This window comes from Engystomops pustulosus, chromosome 8 (genome assembly GCF_040894005.1).
Source record: "Engystomops pustulosus chromosome 8, aEngPut4.maternal, whole genome shotgun sequence".
NCBI classification, from domain to species: domain Eukaryota; kingdom Metazoa; phylum Chordata; class Amphibia; order Anura; family Leptodactylidae; genus Engystomops; species Engystomops pustulosus.
Genome location: NC_092418.1, coordinates 113,817,701 through 113,832,259, shown reverse-complemented (window position 1 = coordinate 113,832,259; position 14,559 = coordinate 113,817,701). Strand labels below are relative to the sequence as shown.

At 38.9% G+C, this 14,559-nt stretch overlaps 1 protein-coding gene across 1 annotated transcript in view; it reads right to left on the bottom strand.

Moving 5' to 3' along the window:
- Positions 1-13,706, bottom strand: part of TMEM163 (transmembrane protein 163) — a 130,289-nt gene extending 116,583 nt beyond the window's left edge. The window contains exons 1-2 of the mRNA XM_072122277.1: positions 13,206-13,706; positions 6,637-6,756 (exon numbers count right to left, since the gene is read on the bottom strand). Of these exons, the coding sequence (XP_071978378.1) occupies positions 6,637-6,756; positions 13,206-13,395 (310 nt within the window). The 5' untranslated portion in view covers positions 13,396-13,706. The remainder of the gene's footprint in view (positions 1-6,636; positions 6,757-13,205) is intronic.
- Positions 13,707-14,559: the final 853 nt, after the last annotated feature.

The window sequence follows — 14,559 nt, the reverse complement described above, 5'->3', positions numbered from 1 at the left end:
CAACGGCCACATTGCAGAAAAGTCTGAAGCTCCTCAATAGTCCTAGGTTTCCTGCAAAACTATTCGACATTGCTTGGCTATCACTGCACGGGAAGCTTTTTGTTAGGGGTAATTTAAAGTTTTTAAGTGTCTCAGACCGTATGTGCCCCTTGGGTTGTCAGCAGGAGGAGACGATGCAGCACTTCATTACCGAGTGCCAGGGAGGGAGGCGGATATGGCAGGAGGTGTCCCGCAGGCTTATGATACCAAGACTGCAGTCTCTGACCTACCCTGATGTAATCTATGGGGTGACACCACAGGTAGCCGGCATAGACAGGGGGACCATGTACCTGATCATCACGGTAACTAAATACTACCACTGGCACACCAGGACCAGAGTGTCCGTCCATAATGAGTCCTTCCAGCCCATGACCGCAGTCACACAGATACTATCAGAGCTGAGGTGGATCCAATCATTAGAGTTTAGGAAAAAGAGCCAGAATGTTCAGTTATGGAGGAACATAAATCTACAGTGATGGATTATATGTCATGGAATTCTGTTTATTTATTTTTTTTTCCTTATTACCAGTGATGGACTTTTTAATTTGAAGTTACTCTAAATTCATTATTTTGCTGATGTGTTTAATCTCTGTTAAATAATTGTTTTATTTTTCATTCTGACAAGAATGTATTGTAAATTTTTGTTTGTTTTTACTAATAAAAATTGCCCCCTATGTACAGGGATATAACTACTATAATACTGCCCCCTATGTACAAGAATATAACTACTATAATACTGCCCCCTATGTACAGGAATATAACTACTATAATACTGCCCCCTATGTACAAGAATATATCTACTATAATACTGCCCCCTATGTACAGGAATATAACTACTATAATACTGCCCCCTATGTACAAGAATATAACTACTATAATACTGTCCCCTATGTACAAGAATATAACTACTATAATACTGCCCCCTATGTACAAGAATATAACTACTATAATACTGCCCCCTATGTACAAGAATATAACTACTATAATACTGCCCCCTATGTACAAGAATATAACTACTATAATACTGCCCCCTATGTACAAGAATATAACTACTATAATACCGCCCCCTATGTACAAGAATATAACTACTATAATACTGCCCCCGATGTACAAGAATATAACTACTATAATACTGCCCCCTATGTACAGGAATATAACTACTATAATACTGCTCCCTATGTATAAGAATATAACTACTATAATACTGCCCCCTATGTACAAGAATATAACTACTATAATACTGCCCCCTATGTACAGGAATATAACTACTATAATACTGCCCCCTATGTACAGGGATATAACTACTATAATACTGCCCCCTATGTACAGGAATATAACTACTATAATACTGCCCCCTTGTACAGGAATATAGCTACTATAATACTGTCCCCTATGTACAGGAATATAACTACTATAATACTGCCCCCTATGTACAAGAATATAACTACTATAATACTGCCCCCTATGTACAGGAATATAACTACTATATTACTGCCCCCTATGTACAGGAATATAACTACTATAATACTGCCCCCTATGTACAGGAATATAACTACTATAATACTGCCCCCCTATGTACAGGAATATAACTACTATAATACTGCCCCCTATGTACAGGAATATAACTACTATAATACTGCCCCCTATGTACAAGAATATAACTACTATAATACTGCCCCCTATGTACAAGAATATAACTACTATAATACTGCCCCCTATGTACAAGAATATAACTACTATAATACTGCCCCCTATGTACAAGAATATACCTACTATAATACTGCCCCCTATGTACAAGAATATAACTACTATAATACTGCCCCCTTGTACAGGAATATAGCTACTATAATACTGTCCCCTATGTACAGGAATATAACTACTATAATACTGCCCCCTATGTACAAGAATATAACTACTATAATACTGCCCCCTATGTACAAGAATATAACTACTATAATACTGCCCCCTATGTACAGGAATATAACTGCTATATTACTGCCCCCTATGTACAGGAATATAACTACTATAATTCTGCCCCCTATGTACAGGAATATAACTACTATAATACTGCCCCCCTATGTACAGGAATATAACTACTATAATACTGCCCCCTATGTACAGGAATATAACTACTATAATACTGCCCCCTATGTACAAGAATATAACTACTATAATACTCCCCCCTATGTACAAGAATATAACTACTATAATACTGCCCCCTATGTACAGGAATATAACTACTATAATACTGCCCCCTATGTACAGGAATATAACTACTATAATACTGCCCCCTATGTACAAGAAAATAACTACTATAATACTGCCCCCTATGTACAAGAATATAACTACTATAATACTGCCCCTATGTACAAGAATATAACTACTATAATACTGCCCCCTATGTACAAGAATATAACTACTATAATACTGCCCCCTATGTACAGGAATGTAACTACTATAATACTGCCCCCTATGTATAAGAATATAACTACTATAATACTGCCCTCCTATGTACAGGAATATAACTACTATAATACTGCCTCTATGTACAAGAATATAACTACTATAATACTGCCCCCTATGTACAGGAATATAACTACTATAATACTGACCCCTTGTACAGGAATATAGCTACTATAATACTGTCCCCTATGTACAGGAATATAACTACTATAATACTGTCCCCTATGTACAGGAATATAACTACTATAATACTGCCCCCTATGTACAGGAATATAACTACTATAATACTGCCCCCTATGTATAAGAATATAACTACTATAATACTGCCCTCCTATGTACAGGAATATAACTACTATAATACTGCCCCCTATGTACAATAATATAACTACTATAATACTGCTCCCTATGTACAAGAATATAACTACTATAATACTGCCCCCTATGTACCAGAATATAACTACTATAATACTGCCCCCTATGTACAAGAATATAACTGCTATAATACTGCCCCCTATGTACAGGAATATAACTACTATAATACTGCCCCCTATGTACAGGAATATAACTACTATAATACTGCCCCTTATGTACAAGAATATAACTACTATAATACTGCCCCCTATGTACAGGAATATAACTACTATAATACTGCCCCCTATGTACAGGAATATAACTACTATAATACTGCCCCCTATGTACAAGAATATAACTACTATAATACTGCCCCCTATGTACAGGAATATAAATACTATAATACTGCCCCCTATGTACAAGAATATAACTACTATAATACTGCCCCCTATGTACAGGAATATAACTACTATAATACTGCCCCCTATGTACAGGAATATAACTACTATAATACTGCCCCCTATGTACAGGAATATAACTACTATAATACTGCCCCCTATGTACAGGAATATAACTACTATAATACTGCCCCTATGGATTTTAGACAGGTTTCTTCATGGACAATTCTATTTCATACATATTCAGGGCTACACTTGTTCATTTGAATATCTTTTGTTCATCCCACTTACAATTTTTGTTTTTCTCTCTTAAGCTCTCCCTTATTATTCAGTATATTGGTGTAAGTCTTATTTCCATATTTTAATGGAGGGAATGTTCGGCCGGCGAGTGATAACATTTCTGCTCTTCTGACTTTACGAGTGAGAGCGGCTGAGCTCTATTCACACTTCAGCACATGGAGTTCGGGGGCGGCTCAGGTTCTCCATCCCCATTCGCGGTTATATGGTAATCTGTGCGGCGCTGCCACCATTCTCTCAGTATAAATTGCTTCCTTTACTATATGCTAAATTTTGCAGAAAGGCCTCAGGTTGAATCCAATAATCCGTCCTTGGGAGCTGACACAATTCCCTCGGGTCATGTATTGTAGATTGAGCACGGGTGATTTATCTCTCTTGTTGAGTGAAGCTGGAGATACGAGGAGCGACTGTAATTGGCCTCTTGACCGGACATGGTGGTAATTATACTTGTCGTATTAAAAGGGAACCTGTCAGCAATGCAGAAGAGTCTAGCCCTGCCCCCTGACTATAAGGAGGTAAAGGATATCTTAGAGCCTCCCTTTTCTTTTAAGAAGAAATTAGCGAGAACGGACACATTCGGGCACATTTACTTACCCGGTCCAGTCACGATCCAGCGGCGCATTCTCCAACACTGATTCGGATTCTGCCGGGATTCACTAAGGTCGTGCGCCCGATATGTCACTGCTGCGCCGAGGTCCGCCGGAGTTCTCCTTCTTCGTCCCGGTGCATGTGAGTGCTGATCTTGCGACACAAAGGGGCTCATTTACTAAGGGTCTGAATCGCGCACTTTTGTCGGGTTTCCTGACGATTTCCAATTTGCGCCGAATTGCCCCAGGATTTTGGCGCACGTGATCGGATTGTGGCGCATCAACGCTGGCTTTCATGCAACAGAGATTGGGGGGCGTGGCCGTCGGACAACCCGACGGATTCTGAAAAAACGCTGAATTTTAAAAAGAATTTGTGTCGCAAGATCAGCACTCACATACACCAAGAAGGTGAACTCGGGCGGATCTCCGTGCAGCAGCGACACCTGCTGGATATCGGGCGCACAACCTTAGTGAATCCCGGAAGACCCGAATCAATGTCGGAGAACGCACCGCTGAATCGGGTAAGTAAATGTGCCCCAAATTCTTTTTTAAATTCTGCGTTTTTTCCGAATCCGTCAGGTTGTTCGACAACCACGCCCCCCGATTTCTGTTGCATGAAAGCCGGCGTTGATGAGCCACAATCCGATCGCGTGCGCCAAAATCCCGGGGCAATTCGGCACAAATCAGAAATCGTCAGGAAACCTGACGAAAGTGCGCGATTCGGACCCTTAGTAAATGAGCCCCATAGTCAATAATATAGAGACCTTTTACCTGGTACCTATATAATATAATAAATCCATCTAATGCATTGAGCTCCAAACTGACGAGAAGCAGCTTCATAGCTGAATGCTAGAGCAGACAGATTGGGGGTCCCGAATCACGTTTTTACGTCGGGTTACCCAAATGTTTCCGTTTTGCGCTGATTTTCCCTGAATTGCCCTGGGTTTTTGGCGCTCCTGATCGGATTGTGGTGCATCGGCGCCGGCATGCACGTGATGGAAATCGGGGGTGTGGCCGAACGAAAACCCGACGAATTGGGAGAAACCGCCACATTTTTAAAAAAAAAGTGCAGCTGGACACGCGCTTACCTGCACTCAGCCCGGCTTGGTGAAGTCCAGTGAACTCCGATGAACTGGTGGATGTCGGAGGAACTACCTTAGTGAATCCCGGCAGAACCCGAATCCTCCACACAGAACACCCTCCCTCAATTACCATTTTTATATCAGGGGTGTTGGGAGACCCCTTGGCGGGACCCTAAAGTTCATTAGAATCCATCTAGAGAATCAATGAGTGAAGACCTCTGTACAATGCATTATAAAAGGTAATTAAGGGAATACAACTTCCCAACAGTAAACTCAAGATCTCAAATGAAAAAAACAAAGGACAAGTAAGCGACTGTGGAATCATTGGGCAGATTTGTTACAAACACCTCTCCTGAATTATCACATCTAAGGGCGAGACCCATTATTAGGATCTCTCTATGGTATCAGTGTACCGTCCCTTTAAGAGACAGTGCACTGCATGATATTCATCAGACAATTTGGAATTTTAGATGGAAATGTGACCAAGAATTGTTTTCTCTGTTAAATTAAAAGTCATCTGATATATGTATCCGGCAGTGGACGTGTATTTCTGGAAAATTGCTTTTTTAACATTAGAGACTCCTCTGAGATCCATAATCTAATTGAGGTCGTCAAAGAGATAAGTGCATGGTGGAGTCATGTGAGACATAGGCAGGGACATATTAGGGCAGTATTACATGATGCTTTGCTAATCGAGTTGGGAAATGGGTCAACAATCGTTCAACTATTGCAACATTTTATAAACAAAGAGATTCAAGGCAAAGTTATTACTTTGTTATTAGTCCTGATGGTTAAAGAAGCGAAAAAAATTGATTCTTTTTATTTTTTTCAATAAAGCTTTTAAATCCAGTTATTTAATCAGCACTACGATATAAATTGTTTCTTTCTGTCTACACATTCCTGGGACACTTGGTTTAGCTGTGCCATGTGATGTTATGGTGACCCCTTGTGATTACAGCCGTTTCTGCTGTCTCACTGGGGGTCACCATCTTGGGCAGCAAGCACCTAAATTATGCAATTGCATGGACCCTACAAGGGGAGGGCACAACCTCCTAATACAGTCACTGCTGATGATTAGACTAATATAGAAATGACCGTGCAGCCTTCCTGACTGTATACTTATGGTTAGCGATGAGCAGCCCTTTTCGGAGTTCATTTCGGGTCTTGGCTTGGGTACCCAAAAGGTCACCCCCAGGGCATTCCTGGCGGCATTTAAACAGTTAATACCCACGATTGGTGACAGCACAGATCACGGGTGTTACCAGCAGTGGGTTGAGCGTGCTATGTTCTGGATGTACTCATACACAGATTTGGGTCTGCTCATCCCTACCGATGGTCTCTAGAGAGGGGTAATCTGTGTCAAACTGGAAAAAAACCAAAATTATTTGTAAAATGTATTAAAACATTCTGCATACTCACTAAAGGCTGCAACCGCCAACACCAAGGTGACCACGATGGACGACCACGATACCCATAAGGCCTTTTTCCTGTAATCTTGGGCTTCGTGTGGCTTCAGTTTTGTGCTGCTTTCTAATAAACCTGAATAACAAAAATCAGATGTATGAATATTACTTCATAGACAGCAGAAGTCATGATATCCTTGCTGGGTTATTATTTACAATGGGAATGGCCCTTTAACACATTTCAAAACTTGTGTTGAAGAACAGCCCATTGACGGGGAACTATGTAATACTTGGTAATACAATGTAATATAATGGTCACTAAAGAGAAAGTATCTAAATCTCACAATGTATCTCTGTCTCTAGTGCTGCCTATAAGCATTACAGAGGGACCCTTAAAGGAAAAATTCACAAAATATTTACTGTCTCTAAAAACACATAAAAATTCATCTTTTTAAAGAATTGCAGAAAAACAGGTGCCATTAAATAGCACTCATGAGTACAGAGAAAAGTGAAAATATGTGTTTGTGCCAGGATTTGCACAGTTGCAGAAAAGGGTCCTGGCCAATAGCAAAAGAGACAGGATGTGTATAGAATAATCCAAATGTGGGTGTTTAGTGGACTGGTGGGGGTGTGTCCTCAGCTCCTCAGGGGTGGAGCTTATATTTTATAAATTTTTTTCGTTTTCAACTCCGTAACAAAAACTCTGTTTGAGTCTGTGAGGAACTATGATACCCTGACCCAATAAAAGAAGGGAAGTGGGCTTGGAAAAATAACAGAGCATGGAATTAACCCAAAAGTATGAAGAATCCATTCTGTCTATACTGTACAGTATACGGCTCATAGTGCACTTATGCTGCGGATGATGCTACTACTATATCCTATATGCACATATAGAATCTGAATCCATGGAAACAGAGTACATCAATATTCATGGATCACATGAAATAAAAGCAAAAAAGTCGCACTAATTAGAATCCGCCCTGTAAAGGCGTCCGTATGGTTGGTTAATCTGCCGAGCCCCCTGCTATGTAAATCAGCCGAGGATGAATGAACATGATGCCAGCAGAGGAAAGTGATACTGAAGGAGTCTGATACGTGACAACCACCTGAATATACTCACAGCAGTTGTCACTGCCCAACGAAAACAACATGAACTGTTTATAAAGGGAACCTGTCATCAGATTTTATCACTTTAAACTACACGGAAAGGTATGAAATGTCCTTTCTAAACAACCTTTTTTTTAAAAAAAAAATCAAATTTTCCTATAAAAAAATAATTTCATCCACTACTGGTGTTATATTTAAGAAAAAAAAAAAATCTCATTATTTTTGGATCACTCTTCTGGCTCTGGAGATACAGGCAGTTAAATTCATTGTTGGGAATGTGAGCAACAGATAGAGGTCCAGTTCCGCCTTTTATTTAAGTGCCTCTATCTCTGATTCTGTAGCCCTTGGAAACTAGAAGCCTGATACGATGCGCAAGATGAGATTCTTATCTTTAAAATGACACCAAACACATGGTTCTACGTGCTATAAAACCAAAGAGAGGGGAGTCTGAATTTACACTCTCCTGCCAGCCTCTAAAAGGCAAAATATGACCCTTCTCTGCTCAATGAAGGAGATTTCACTTAAAAGAGGGATTTCTAGAAAGGATATTTCTAATAGTTTAATGGGGTAAAAGCTGGTGACAGTGTACCTTTAAGTCACCAATATAACTACCATGATCACTAGTAACTAACTTTTCATCCAACTTTCCCCAAAAAAATAAATAGTCCATGTTAAAAGGAGCATTGGCTTAATTTGGACCAACATAAACTTGTATACAGAGTATATAAGCTCTATATCGTATAGAAGCATAGTATACATGCCACTAGAACATGTGTGTGTATATATATATATATATATATATATATATATATATATATATATATATACATACATACAGAAACAGATTTATACAGTTTCCGAAACGTTCAATTATCACTTGTCTGCATTCAAACACATTTGGTGCCCCCTAGTGGTGGCCACTGACAGCTAGAATTTTATTATTTATTATTTCAGAACAAATAGGGAGCTCCAGTACAGTCATAAAATACCTTCAAGCAATCGCACATATAAAGCCATGCAAAATTTGGGGTGGGAGGGTCCTATTCTAGGTTTTGCCGATGATTTCTATCTATGCCAATGACACGATATTATTTTACTCAAACAACAATAATCCTGGTTTCCCGGCAAATTCTTAATCTGATTTTATTGTTTGTATACAGCACAACAGCAAACACCTGGCAATGTATTTCTAGGGATCTAAAATTAGTTTCCGGGGGGGGAAAAAAAAATCTAGAACAAATACAATTATTTCCTGGCAATGACATATTCCTTGTAGAGAGCGAAGCAGCCGATCCCACCATCAGGCGGAGAGCAGAGTAGGAATCCCAAAATAGCCTTCCATCTCTTCCTCCTCCACATCCCATCTGTATCTATGTCTGTCGCTTTCTATTACTGTGTCTTCACTTCCCTATTTTGATCTCAGCTCTACAGATTACCCCCCCCCCCCCCGCCCCCATACAGGCTCTGCTGGTCCCTAGGGGGGCAGTACAGGTGCCAGTCCCATCCATTCCCCCTCTCCAGCTGTTCCCTGAGTCGGGGTCCTGCCATATGGTCGTCATTCGCCTTTGTTCTCCCTTTTTAATCCCTTGTAAAGCATTTGATAAATCCCTGCGCCGGGCCGGAATCATCCGCTGACAATCAATAACTATATTTAGTCAAAGTGATGACGGCGTTAACCCTTTATTTCAACATTAGCAAATTGTGGGAGGGAAAAATTCTGCAAAATTGCTTTAACCCTTATGGTGATGGCGGCGAAAGGGTCAAAGTTTACCCCAAAAAATTCTTTGTGTACAGAAAAATTTGCAAAGATTCTACTTACTGCATATAGAATACGGACTAGTCAGGATTTATGTATGTATGTATCCTTCTATCTATTATACATCTCATATCTTTCTATTCTATCTATTCACTTATCTTATTATTGTATCTATTTATCTATATTGCTATCTATGAAACTTTATATTTCTTATTTGACTATGTTTTTAATTATATATCCAGCTGTTTCCTATGTGATAATGTTATATATATATATATATATATCTGTTGTATATATTGTTCATACCAATACTTGTCTATAAGCAGTTTTTCTTGTGATCTCTCTATCTATGGCTCTAACTACCAATCATCTTTACATCTCATATCTATTTTTTCTATAATTATTCATCTCCTTTCTGTATACAAGTCACTTTTTCCGTCTATTTATCTTATAACATTTTCCAGTAATCTTTCTATCTCAAACTTAATAACTATCTGTTTATTTATATTTTCATTATTAATCTTGGATCGATTTTCCTCTTTCTTTCTTTTTTTTTCTCTTTCCTTCTTTCTTTCTTTCTTTCTTTCTTTCTTTCTTTCTTTCTTTCTTTCTTTCTTTCTTTCTTTCTTTCTTTCATCTTAATTGCCCCTTAATGTGATTTGTTCCCTCCCTGTTAACTCATCATGTGAATGGTATTATGCCTCTGCTTTGATTTTATGCTTTCCACATCTGACTCCGTATTAAATTATTCATTCTGCCCTTGAAGCATCTGAATAGCAGAAAGCACCTACAATGAGCAGACTCCATACACACAGCACACACATGCCATACACTAAGATACACAAACACTTCAATACAAAAAGCACAATGCACAGGTCTTGTATAAATCCAATACATGCCAAACACAAACCATCATCACAACCAGACACACACACCACTATAATACACACATCACACATCATACACAATACTTGTCATACCACACAAACATACACTACTCTGCACACACTTAACACATCATACACAATACTTTCTATGACATATATATATATATATATATATATATATATATATATATATATATATATATATAATACACACATCTACAAACATTCATTATACAAGAACATCACATGTACAAAAATATACACTTAAAATCCTATACACTCACATAGTCTATAAAACAAACACAGGTAACACATCATACACACTCATATACCATATACATGTAATGCCACACTCAATGTATACTCAATAAACACTCACTACCCTGCACATAGCACAACACAATCAGATCCAGCCAAGTGCACACTCACACCCCTGGCATACCTTACATGGGTGCTAATGACATATCACAGACATGACACTGGGTTAGGCACTTCAGGGTCAGGGCACCATGTCTCTGACAAAATTAAAAGCTGTTTGTGACCCTCCTTATGTAATGGTGTCCTGTTCCCCAACATCTCCCCCCCCCCAAGATATTTACCATATGTCACGTCTTAAAGTGATATCGCAGGTATAAAACAAGAACTTCTGCCACTTCTTATCTACAACGTCAAATTATAACGTGTGTACAGATGACTCCCCTCAGTGCCCCCTTACACTTCCAGAGTGGGTGATATATTATATTATATTATATAATTTAGTTTGTACCTAATAACATATCTATAGGAGTCACAGGCTATGGAGGTGACAGGGTTAAATGAATGGAGTTCCATTAGTGTAGAGGTAGAAAGCTGATTAGATTACATAGATACACCGATAGATAGATAGATAGATAGATAGACAGACAGACAGATATGAGATAGATAGATAGATAGATATAGGTATGGGATAGATAGATAGATAGATATGAGATGGATAGATATGAGATAGATAGATAGATAGATAGATATGAGATAGATAGATAGATAGATAGATAGGAGATAGATATGTGATAGATAGATAGATAGGAGATAGATAGATAGATAGATAGATAGATAGATAGATATGAGATAGATATGAGATAGATATGGATATAGATATGGAGATAGATAGATAGATAGATAGATAGATATGAGATAGATAGATAGATAGATAGATAGATAGATAGATATGAGATAGATAGATAGATAGGAGATAGATAGATAGATAGATAGATATGAGATAGATATGAGATAGATAGATAGATAGATAGATAGATAGATAGATATGAGATAGATAGATAGATATGAGATAGATAGATAGATAGATAGGAGATAGATAGATAGATAGATAGATAGATAGATATGGAGATAGATAGATAGATAGATATGAGATAGATAGATAGATAGATAGATAGATATGAGATAGATAGATATGAGATAGATATGGATATAGATATGGAGATAGATATGAGATAGATAGATAGATAGATAGATAGATATGAGATAGATAGATAGATAGATAAAAATGTAGATATAAGGCAATGTAGAAATTCTATACATTAAAGATATGTTACAATGTAGGGATCACACTGCATATTAGAGATCTGAAGCCATATATAACACGTCATGATATATTTTAATGAATTAATATTATAACATTTCAGAGATCTTTATCAGGGGTTTAATACAATAAATGAAGTGCATTAATATCAGGAAACTAGTACACAGTAAAGGTTACATATCGGCTATTGGGGATCTGATAAAATGTAGAGATAAATTGTTATATGTGAGAAATATGATACAATATAGGGATATATTCTATCTGATATCATGTTAGGATCATATTTCGATGTAGATAGATATGCATTATAATTAATAATACTGTATGACCATTATATTAAGTAGCCAAGCAGAATACAATCCCTCCTCTCCTGATCACAATATTAGAGATCTACTAGAGAATAATGGCTGGATTATACAGTTTTGATACAATAGAATTATTTGTGACAGATAATGTATTATTTATGTCTAAAATTATGTGACTGATATAGTATTCACATATATCACACCGAGCAGTCACTGCCATCAGATCACAGGGTATATACTATGTGCAGTGCAGATATCATAGATCATTATCAGGGATTTGTTACAATAATATTTATTTAATATAATATTTATACATAATTGTAGCTATTATCAATTACACACACACAAAGGGATCCTGAGACATCACAGGTAGGATTCATTGTGGCTCTCAAACATCTTGTGATCCTAAACTTACAATGTAAAGATCAGGGGTCTGATACAACTTAGAGATCATAAATGATATAACAGGGGTCTGACAGTAAAGCTCAGCTCATTCTGTACATCAGGTCTGGTACAATATAGAGATCACATCAACTGCTAAATGTCTTATACAGGGTAGAGATTACACTTTATGAATCAGGGGATTGATACAATGTAACTATCATGTCTATGTTTGGGATCTGATACATTTTAGAGTAAACATCATGTATCTGGATATGATACACTGTAGATATAATAAATTACTAGGATCATATTCAGTTTATTGATTCCATCTCATATATTATAGATAAAGTACAAGGTAGAGACAACACATTACATCTTCTTAGAGGGGTAGATACAGGTCAGATAGGGTTAATGATCTATTGAACCCCATGAACTGTTCACTAATAATGTCTATAATGGATCCTGCTGCAGCTGATGTAGTGTAATAAAGTTACTTTATTTGGGACCCTCAACCCCCCCCCCCCCCTTGCACCTATGGGTGCTGCACCGGTCCCAGGACTCACCCACCTCTGTTCTCCACCAGATCACTGAACTGGCCACTCTCACTCATCTTCATCTGCTGCTCCCTGTCCATTGGGACTGGGACCTCCAGGGTCTTGCTGGGCTCAGGGTGTCCTGTAGCTGGTTGCCCGTTACAGTTGGGCTGCACGATGCTGGGATCCGGGGGGTAGCAGAGCTCTGTGTCAAAGGGGTCCATGGTGCCTGGAGATGAGGAATGTGGCACCCAGGTGTGAGGAGAGGGTGCTGGGCTGTGTGCACTGGGTGCTGCTGGATCACTCTCTACTAGTGCAAGCTCAGTGCAAGCTCAGTGCAAGCTCATGACAGCCAGAGAGAGGAGGATAGCAAGGCAGGCAGGCAGGCAGGCACTGACTACTGAGCTCAGGCTGCAGCATCACTCAGCAGTACAGGGGGGAGACACAGGCAGGTGACTGGAGCCCCACACACAGCCCTGTGCACAATGCAATGCACCCCACTGACTGTTTCCTTCCTAAATATAAGGCAATATACAAAGGACTCAAGAAGGTTTATATCCTATAAATCTATTAGCAATGTATAGGGACTACTGATACAGTACAAGATATGGGATCTTTATCCTATATGCACATGGTTGAGGGATTTCCATAGATATTACACAGCCCCCCACAGACAGAGAGGTATGTGATAAGGAGAGGTGGGACCCTATAATATCCAGCAATATAACTGATCTCTAGCCATAGGGTCTATTCTGCACATAATGTAACTGTTCTGATCCATAACTAAGACAGGGGAGCAGGTGTACAGGCTCTGATTATAACCACTGCCTCTAAGAAACTGCAGTGCCCTCCATGTGTAGAGGATCACAGGATCCATGCGCAGGGGATCACAGCATCAGTGTGTAAGGGATCACATTATAGGGCAGGGTATTATAAGGTCAAAGGGCAGGGAATCATCATAGCATTGATGTGCAGGGATCACTACATCAGAGTGCACAGTATCACAGCATCAAAGTACAGGGGATCTTGGAATCAGAGTTCAGGAAATCACGGCATCAATGTGTAGGGGCTCACATTATCATAATGCAAGGGACCATAAGGTATAATAACAGCATCAATGTGCAAGGATCACACCATCAAAAGGGCAGGGGATCCCGGCATTAGTGTTTAGGGAATTACAATATCAATATGCAGGAGGGCATCATGTGCAGGGGATCCCAGCATCGATGTGCAAAGAATGACTAATTCAAAGTAGAAGGGATCACAGCATCATAGTGTAGTGGACCATTATGTCAATGGGCTGTGGATCAGCAGAGAATCACAGCGCAAGGCATACCAGCAAGAATGGATCACTGCCCTAAACTGCAATGTTTTCTGTGTGTAGAGGA